The sequence below is a fragment of the Rhynchophorus ferrugineus genome, unplaced genomic scaffold (assembly GCF_030347505.1).
Source record: "Rhynchophorus ferrugineus isolate W39M unplaced genomic scaffold, kcgeb_rfMv2 rfM5, whole genome shotgun sequence".
NCBI lineage: Eukaryota > Metazoa > Arthropoda > Insecta > Coleoptera > Curculionidae > Rhynchophorus > Rhynchophorus ferrugineus.
In genome coordinates, this window is record NW_027472584.1 from 26,421,972 (window position 1) to 26,431,991 (window position 10,020).

At 29.0% G+C, this 10,020-nt stretch overlaps 1 protein-coding gene across 2 annotated transcripts in view; it reads right to left on the reverse strand.

Annotated features, from left to right (window-relative positions):
- Nucleotides 1–9,734, reverse strand: part of kmr (pleckstrin homology domain-containing family A member kramer) — a 32,502-nt gene extending 22,768 nt beyond the window's left edge. Inside the window, exon 1 of one of the 2 annotated variants that reach the window (XM_076405812.1) lies at nucleotides 9,617–9,734. In XM_076405812.1, coding sequence (XP_076261927.1) covers nucleotides 9,617–9,618 — 2 coding nt within the window. In that variant the 5' untranslated portion in view covers nucleotides 9,619–9,734. Of the gene's footprint in view, nucleotides 1–1,101; nucleotides 1,347–9,616 lie in introns of those variants that run through there. The other variant, XM_076405814.1, reaches the window with a different exon arrangement.
- Nucleotides 9,735–10,020: the final 286 nt, after the last annotated feature.

Consider the following 10,020-nt stretch of genomic DNA (forward strand, 5'->3'; position numbering starts at 1 on the left):
GTCTGTCTAGTCAGTGTCAGGGTTTGCATTTAATAAAATTACTATATTAATCATAAAAAAAGAAAATGATATTATCTCTGAAGTATAAAAGTCTTATGTCATCGCCCAAATGAGGACAATTCTCTGAAAAAGGAAACAATAGCACTAGAAATATTTTGCAGTCGAGTCGAATATCAATTAGGGATCTGAGCATCAAAATGTTTAATAAAGTCAGGTCGTCGTCTTTCATCGTAAACTTGCAGAATTAATATATTGTTGAGTAGACCGGACAGAAATTGAAACCACTACATCATTTCGGTTTTCCCAACATGTCTATTTATATTCTCGATAATAAATAACATAATGAGTTAAATCATGTAGGTATACAGATAATAAAAACTAAAATGAGCTTTTAGGTCAATGCATTATAATTAAAAACGTTGTCTACCTATAATGATAAACAATAAGATGTTGAAATCGACAAGTATGCAATTTCCTATTGAATAGATCATTCAATATTGATTGAGAGAAAAAAGGGATTGTTTTAAAAAGAAACAATGGTAGTGGGAAAATTTTGCATCGATTCAACATACCTATGAAGTGAATAACAATCAGTGACCTTCCCATGTTATGTTTGGTATTTAACTAAAACGTCTTCCATTGTAAACTTTACAATAACAAAATAGGAATTCCATTTATTTAACCATTAAAGAAAACCGATACAAGCTCATTGCCTATTCCAAGATTTTGTTTAGTTTTATTTAAAAAAAAAAATGATTCATTCTATTGAGTTTAAGGTGTGTAGACGACTAGGAATTTTCATAAATCAAACTTTTAGATCAATCGTCCTAGTTTAAAATAAATATGCTTATTTACCATATACATTAATAAACAATGTTGTTTATTTTATTGCGGATGAAGTTTGGTTTCGCTTAACTGATTCGAAAATTACGATATAAAGCTGAAAATATACCGTTTCTTTAACCGACACACGCGAATCATCGAACAGGTGTGTTTGAAACAACAAAAAAAAACCGTTGAAATGTTTTCAATGTCAGTGCCCTTTAAATTATTTCAAAAATTTCGGTTATTGCGTAACAAATATGATAAGTACCACATTACCTTTGCTAACGTATACGGCTATTATCCGAAATGTACCAAGCTTCAAACTCTGATCACCGCGCGTTTAAATCTCGGTACTATCACGAGCACATCAAACATATTCGTTGGTTTTTTTTCCACTATGTTGAGTTTTTCACAGATGATCATTAATAAAAAACGAATTCACAATACATCTCGTTTGTTAACGGTTATGGAGTTGCTTAGTTTCGTACGGATGAAGATAAAGCAAGAACAAGGCAAGAACCAACGGCGACCATAAAGGTGGAGGGGAATATAACAGGTAGGCATTCCGGGCGCCCCACCACTACTCTCGCAGTCTAAGCACTTGCTATGTAACGTTCATTTACAATGTGTGATCTTGTATATACGTGCTTAACATTTTTTTTACTATTTAAATTGGTATCGGCTCTTTTTTATTTGGTACTGATTTTCTCCTAATTTCACTTCTTAAAATGGTCACATTTTGTACGTGTCTTGAATTATATATTACAGTATTAAGTGCGCGAAAAGTTATTCATATTTTTTATATAGTATTTTCTCCAAACCAATTTTAATAACAGGTCATTTGAAAAGTTACCGGCCTGACACATAGATGGCGCTACTAGAATTAAATCCATATGTTTTTAGTTAGCTCTAACCCTCAAAAGATGCGTGTATAAATTTGACAGCTGTCGGATCATTAGTTTGTGAATTATAGCATTTTGTGTGAAGCAACTTTTGTTATTGTTGAAAAAAATACATAAAAAGGAATTTGGCATGTTGATAAAATATTGCTTTTTGAAGGGAAAAAATACAGTTGAAGTAAAAACTTGGCTTGATGTCGAGTTTCCGGACACTGTCCCAGGAAAATCAACCGTCAAAGGTTGGTCTGCTAAGTTTAGACGTGATGAAATGAGCACCGAAGACGGTGAACGCAGTGGACGCCCAAAAGAAATTGTTACCAACGAAAATGATTTTGAATGACCGTAAATTGAAATTGAATGAAATAGTAGATACTCTAAAGATATCAACTGAACGTGTACATCATATCATTCACGAATATTTGGGTGTGAGAAAGCTTTGTACAAAGTGGGTGCCGCGCGAGCTCACTTTTGACCAAAAACAATGACGAGTTGATGATTCGGAGCAGTATTTGAAGATGATCAAGCGTAATAAATTCTAGTTTTTGCGTCGATATGTGACAATGGATGAAACATGACTCCATCATTTAAGTTCGAAGTGTAATCGACAATCATCCGAGTAGACTGCACACGATGAACCCGCTCCAAAGCGTGAAAAAACGCAACAATCGGCTGGTAAGGTTATGGCGTCTGTATTTTAGGATGCGCATGGAATAATTTTCATTAACTATTCTCATCCACCGTATTCTCCAGATCTGGCCCCCAGCGACTATTTCATGTTCTCAGATCTCAAAAGAATGCTCTCTCGGAAGAAATTTTTATCGAATGAAGAGGTAATCGCCGAAACTGAGGCCTATTTTGAAGCAAATGACAAATCGTACTACAAAAATGGTATCGAAAAGTTGGAGGGTCGCTATAATCTTGAAGGAAATTATGTTGAATAAAAAAAACTAATTTTGCCAAAAAAATTTGTTTTATTATGGTAGGCCGGGGACTTTTCAATTGACCTGTTAAGATAATTCAACTCGAACATTTTGACAACTTCACTCAAACCATTTCATGAAACTCTTAATTAATATAATTCTTGTTAAGAATTTTATTTTACGTATACAATATTTAGTATATTGGGTATGTGATAATCTACTTGGTTACACCACAAATATAAACATTAATGTTTTTTTTTCGGTAGACGTTTACTTTATTTAAATTTTTTTCAACTATTTAACCGATAAATTTGAATATTGCAACCAAAGAATACTTTCAGTAAAATTCTTTCAAGTATGCCAAGGTTTTACTCGACAAATTTAACTATCAAGTACATAAATTAAAATTAAACTAAGTTATACAATGTTGTTATACGTTACATTGATTGGAACATCGATTTTTTCTACTGTATACTTCTTGTTTGTATAATTTTATTGTTTCCTGACCTATAAATTTAATTTGTAACCGTTTCAGGATCTTGGTTAGTTTTGGAGGGGTTTTACCCCGCTGAAAATTGATGGTTATATATAAAATTGTATGCCGAATTCAGTGCTAAACTTGTTTTCGTATGATTTTCAGTAGTTTAAAAAATATGAGGGGAAATAATTGTTTACTTAAAATCGTACACAATCTATGTTTTGCCATATCTCAAAAACAGTTGGTTAAATATCAAAACTGATGAGTTTTTCGTTTTTCTGTCCAATTTTATTATTTAATTACAGATATATTTGCTTTATATGTTTAATATTGTATGATTTACTATAGTAAATAATATTATATATCTATATACACTACTAATATTAGCTAGACTTTATATCTGAAGTTTAATATTCGCATTTTGAATATAACAACCATAAAAGTATGTCAGGCTAAATATCTTCGCATAGTATTACAAGTAAATAACTAATTTGCTATAATTAAATTCGATTAACATGGTATTATAGATAACTGTTTATTCATAGTAACATATTATGATTTAATTTAAAAGCTAAAATTGACATTTATACGTATTATTAATAGCCAATCATACCAAACAGTTATTGAGAGATAATTTATGCTTGATGCCATCAACACATGTGGAAATTAATTTTGCATAAAAATACTGATCTCGAACAAATGAATTACTACTAATTAAAATCAATTACATAAATGTTGTCATTATATTAATGAATGCGTAATATAGAATGTTAATGATACAACTAAGCGTTTCCGTTAAAAGTTAATAGAAATTCGATTTAATTCCGAAGTGCAAATCTTCAATACCTCTAAATCAATTTTAATCTTGTGAGAACTCTCAGACTACCCTTATTTTTCGAATGTCTTACCCTGGTGGTCCCTGTTAAGACAACTATCGATGGCTGTTATTTCAGTGGAATTTAGGAAATACTGGTGCGTCAATATAAGGTGGAAGAAAAAAATTTGCTCGCTATAAATTATTTTTATTCAACCGGAAATAACGTTCCTATTGTTCTTTTAATATTCAGATTATTCAGATTATAAAAAGAATAAATCATCCTTAATTTGTTTTCTCATATAATATTTTAAAATATGTTTGGAAATATAAAAAATAGATTTTATTAAAATATTTATAAAAAATTATTGAAAGCCTGAGGTAGTTTTATTTATTTTTAATATAATTTCGGTTTGAATAAATGATTATTGATAAAAATATAATATTTTGTGAGGGATTCTTGCCTGTTTTTGGACTTATCATTATAACTCTACTTTTAATAATGATATACTGCTGAAACTTGTAGGGGATACGTAAAATTGAATGCTTAATTCAGTGCTAAACTTGCTTTTATATAATTTTCAGTAGTTCAAAAAATTTGGAGGAAATCATTTTTTACTTAAAATCGCACACAATATATTTTTTGCGATATCTAAAAAACAATTGGCTAAATAGCAAAACTGATGGGCTTATCTTTTTTCTGACCCTGTTATTGACAAATAGTGATTGTTTTATTGAATTCTGATATCTAAAAAATATTTGCATATATACTCAGGAAAAAGTGCGGTTTTTGCCCATTTTTGGACTTTTCATTATAACTCTGTTTTTAGTAGTGTTATATTGCTGAAAATCGCAGGAGATACGTAAAATTGAATGCTTAATTCAGTGCTAAACTTAGTTCTATATAATTTTCAATAGTTTAAAAAATATGGGAGAAAATCATTTTTTACTTAAAATCTCATACAATATATTTTTTGAGATATCTCAAAAACGATTGGCTAAATAGCAAAACTGATGGGCTTATCTTTTTTGTGACCCTGTTATTGACAAATAGTGATTGTTCTATTGAATTCTGTTACCTAAAAAATATTCGCAATTTTCCCATATATATACTCAGGAAAAAGTGCGGTTTTTCCCATTTTTGGACTTTTCATTATAACTCTGTTTTTAGTAGTGTTATATTGCTGAAAATCGCAGGAGATACGTAAAATTGAATGCTTAATTCAGTGCTATACTTATTTCTACATAATTTTCAATAGTTTAAAAAATATGGGAGAAAATCATTTTTTACTTAAAATCGCATACAATATATTTTTTGAGATATCTCAAAAACGATTGGCTAAATAGCAAAACTGATGGGTTTATCCTTTTTGTGACCCTGTTATTGACAAATAGTGATTGTTTTATTGAATTCTGATACCTAAAAAATATTCGCAATTTTTCCATATATATACTCAGGAAAAAGTGCGGTTTTTCCCATTTTTGGACTTTTCATTATAACTCTGTTTTTAGTAGTGTTATATTGCTGAAAATCGCAGGAGATACGTAAAATTGAATGCTTAATTCAGTGCTATACTTATTTCTACATAATTTTCAATAGTTTAAAAAATATGGGAGAAAATAATTTTTTACTTAAAATCTCATACAATATATTTTTTGAGATATCTCAAAAACGATTGGCTAAATAGCAAAACTGATGGGTTTATCCTTTTTGTGACCCTGTTATTGACAAATAGTGATTGTTTTATTGAATTCTGATACCTAAAAAATATTCACAATTTTTCCATATATATACTCAGGAAAAAGTGCGGTTTTTCCCATTTTTGGACTTTTCATTATAACTCTGTTTTTAGTAGTGTTATATTGCTGAAAATCGCAGGAGATACGTAAAATTGAATGCTTAATTCAGTGCTATACTTATTTCTACATAATTTTCAATAGTTTAAAAAATATGGGAGAAAATAATTTTTTACTTAAAATCTCATACAATATATTTTTTGAGATATCTCAAAAACGATTGGCTAAATAGCAAAACTGATGGGTTTATCCTTTTTGTGACCCTGTTATTGACAAATAGTGATTGTTTTATTGAATTCTGATACCTAAAAAATATTCACAATTTTTCCATATATATACTCAGGAAAAAGTGCGGTTTTTCCCATTTTTGGACTTTTCATTATAACTCTGTTTTTAGTAGTGTTATATTGCTGAAAATCGCAGGAGATACGTAAAATTGAATGCTTAATTCAGTGCTATACTTATTTCTACATAATTTTCAATAGTTTAAAAAATATGGGAGAAAATAATTTTTTACTTAAAATCTCATACAATATATTTTTTGAGATATCTCAAAAACGATTGGCTAAATAGCAAAACTGATGGGTTTATCCTTTTTGTGACCCTGTTATTGACAAATAGTGATTGTTTTATTGAATTCTGATACCTAAAAAATATTCACAATTTTTCCATATATATACTCAGGAAAAAGTGCGGTTTTTCCCATTTTTGGACTTTTCATTATAACTCTGTTTTTAGTAGTGTTATATTGCTGAAAATCGCAGGAGATACGTAAAATTGAATGCTTAATTCAGTGCTATACTTATTTCTACATAATTTTCAATAGTTTAAAAAATATGGGAGAAAATAATTTTTTACTTAAAATCTCATACAATATATTTTTTGAGATATCTCAAAAACGATTGGCTAAATAGCAAAACTGATGGGTTTATCCTTTTTGTGACCCTGTTATTGACAAATAGTGATTGTTTTATTGAATTCTGATACCTAAAAAATATTCACAATTTTTCCATATATATACTCAGGAAAAAGTGCGGTTTTTCCCATTTTTGGACTTTTCATTATAACTCTGTTTTTAGTAGTGTTATATTGCTGAAAATCGCAGGAGATACGTAAAATTGAATGCTTAATTCAGTGCTATACTTATTTCTACATAATTTTCAATAGTTTAAAAAATATGGGAGAAAATCATTTTTTACTTAAAATCTCATACAATATATTTTTTGAGATATCTCAAAAACTGTTGGCTAAATAGCATAACTGATGGGTTTATCTTTTTTGTGACCCTGTTATTGACAAATAGTGATTGTTTTATTGAATTCTGATACCTAAAAAATATTCACAATTTTTCCATATATATACTCAGGAAAAAGTGCGGTTTTTCCCATTTTTGGACTTTTCATTATAACTCTGTTTTTAGTAGTGTTATATTGCTGAAAATCGCAGGAGATACGTAAAATTGAATGCTTAATTCAGTGCTATACTTATTTCTACATAATTTTCAATAGTTTAAAAAATATGGGAGAAAATCATTTTTTACTTAAAATCTCATACAATATATTTTTTGAGATATCTCAAAAACGATTGGCTAAATAGCAAAACTGATGGGTTTATCCTTTTTGTGACCCTGTTATTGACAAATAGTGATTGTTTTATTGAATTCTGATACCTAAAAAATATTCACAATTTTTCCATATATATACTCAGGAAAAAGTGCGGTTTTTCCCATTTTTGGACTTTTCATTATAACTCTGTTTTTAGTAGTGTTATATTGCTGAAAATCGCAGGAGATACGTAAAATTGAATGCTTAATTCAGTGCTAAACTTAGTTCTATATAATTTTCAATAGTTTAAAAAATATGGGAGAAAATCATTTTTTACTTAAAATCGCATACAATATATTTTTTGAGATATCTCAAAAACTGTTGGCTAAATAGCAAAACTGATGGGTTTATCTTTTTTGTAACCCTGTTATTGACAAATAGTGATTGTTTTATTGAATTCTGATACCTAAAAAATATTCGCAATTTTTCCATATATATACTCAGGAAAAAGTGGGGTTTTTGCCCATTTTTGGACTTTTCATTATAACTGTGTTTTTAGTAGTGTTATATTGCTGAAAATCGCAGGAGATACGTAAAATTGAATGCTTAATTCAGTGCTATACTTATTTCTACATGATTTTCAATAGTTTAAAAAATATGGGAGAAAATCATTTTTTACTTAAAATCGCATACAATATATTTTTTTGAGATATCTCAAAAACTGTTGGCTAAATAGCAAAACTGATGGGTTTATCCTTTTTGTGACCCTGTTATTGACAAATAGTGATTGTTTTATTGAATTCTGATACCTAAAAAATATTCACAATTTTTCCATATATATACTCAGGAAAAAGTGCGGTTTTTCCCATTTTTGGACTTTTCATTATAACTCTGTTTTTAGTAGTGTTATATTGCTGAAAATCGCAGGAGGTACGTAAAATTGAATGCTTAATTCAGTGCTATACTTATTTCTACATGATTTTCAATAGTTTAAAAAATATGGGAGAAAATCATTTTTTACTTAAAATCGCATACAATATATTTTTTGAGATATCTCAAAAACTGTTGGCTAAATAGCAAAACTGATGGGTTTATCTTTTTTGTGACCCTGTTATTGACAAATAGTGATTGTTTTATTGAATTCTGATACCTAAAAAATATTCGCAATTTTTCCATATATATACTCAGGAAAAAGTGCGGTTTTTGCCCATTTTTGGGCTTTTCATTATAACTCTGTTTTTAGTAGTGTTATATTGCTGAAAATCGCAGGAGATACGTAAAATTGAATGCTTAATTCAGTGCTATACTTATTTCTACATGATTTTCAATAGTTTAAAAAATATGGGAGAAAATCATTTTTTACTTAAAATCGCATACAATATATTTTTTGAGATATCTCAAAAACGATTGGCTAAATAGCAAAACTGATGGGTTTATCTTTTTTGTGACCCTGTTATTGACAAATAGTGATTGTTTTATTGAATTCTGATACCTAAAAAATATTCGCAGTTTTTCCATATATATACTCAGGAAAAAGTGCGGTTTTTGTGCATTTTTGAACTTTTCATTAAAACTTTGTATTAAATAAACATCTATTATTGAACGTTTCAGAAGATATGTAAAATTTGATGTCGAATCCAGTGACAAACTTGTTTTAATATAGATTGTAGTAGTTTAAAAGATATGAATAGAATGACTTCTTTGCTTAAACCCTTCCACACAATTGTTTGTGCTATATATGTTTAAAACGGTTAGATGTATATCACAATTGATGATTCATTAATTTTTCTCGCCACTATATCGACAGGTAGTGAATATTTTATTTCATTCTCGGATATAAGAATTTAGATTCCCTGTTTTTTTAGATGTATGTTAGTGTGTTACCAAAATTATTTTCTTATGATAATATAGACAACCGTGTTTCAACATTTTAAAAAAATCTATATACGTAGAAAAAATATCGTTTCTTTATTTTACAAGCAGGCTTCAATTAAATTAAACATATTATACTGCGGATTTGGTGATATACTAAAAAGATATGAAAATGATGTAAATCGAATATTGTTTTAATTTTATCTGATTTCATTTCCAGTATAAGTATATTAATAAACATAAGATAATAAAATTGTTTAACATATCTATAGTTTGTGGTACTTATAGATATATTATATATTTTTAATCAAATGACACTGATATTTTGCTATGTCGGTCATTATTTTAATACAGTTTGATTATTTAGCAGGATAAGTGACACATGAAAAAAAAAACGATAAGAAATTTAAATTAGTGAATGCTTTCCAGAAAATTTATTTATGTTATGCGGAAAAACCCGTACTTACATTTACGTGTTTAATATTCCATTAAATGTCTCTATTTACATTAATCCTAGAAAATTAATAGACCTTTCACCAGCATTACTATGCATCGACTTCAGCGACTGATACCTAATTAACGAACCCATTTTGCTACGATTAGAAGAAACTTAATCGGGAAGGCTGCTGTCACATCGTCTGCTTTGTTATTATTTATGATATTATGGCATTTAAATGGGACTCTATCGGCGTGTCTTGGTACGGGACTCCCTTAAGTTTTACATTCCAGAAACGCAAACCCCCGCTGTGATATCGTCGCACAAACACGATCAACTTTTTTGCGCAAAATAAAAATCGTTTAATACCATAATACACAAATAACCTTATATGGATCTGTATTCGCGACACGTGTGTGTTTGTGCAGTGATGAG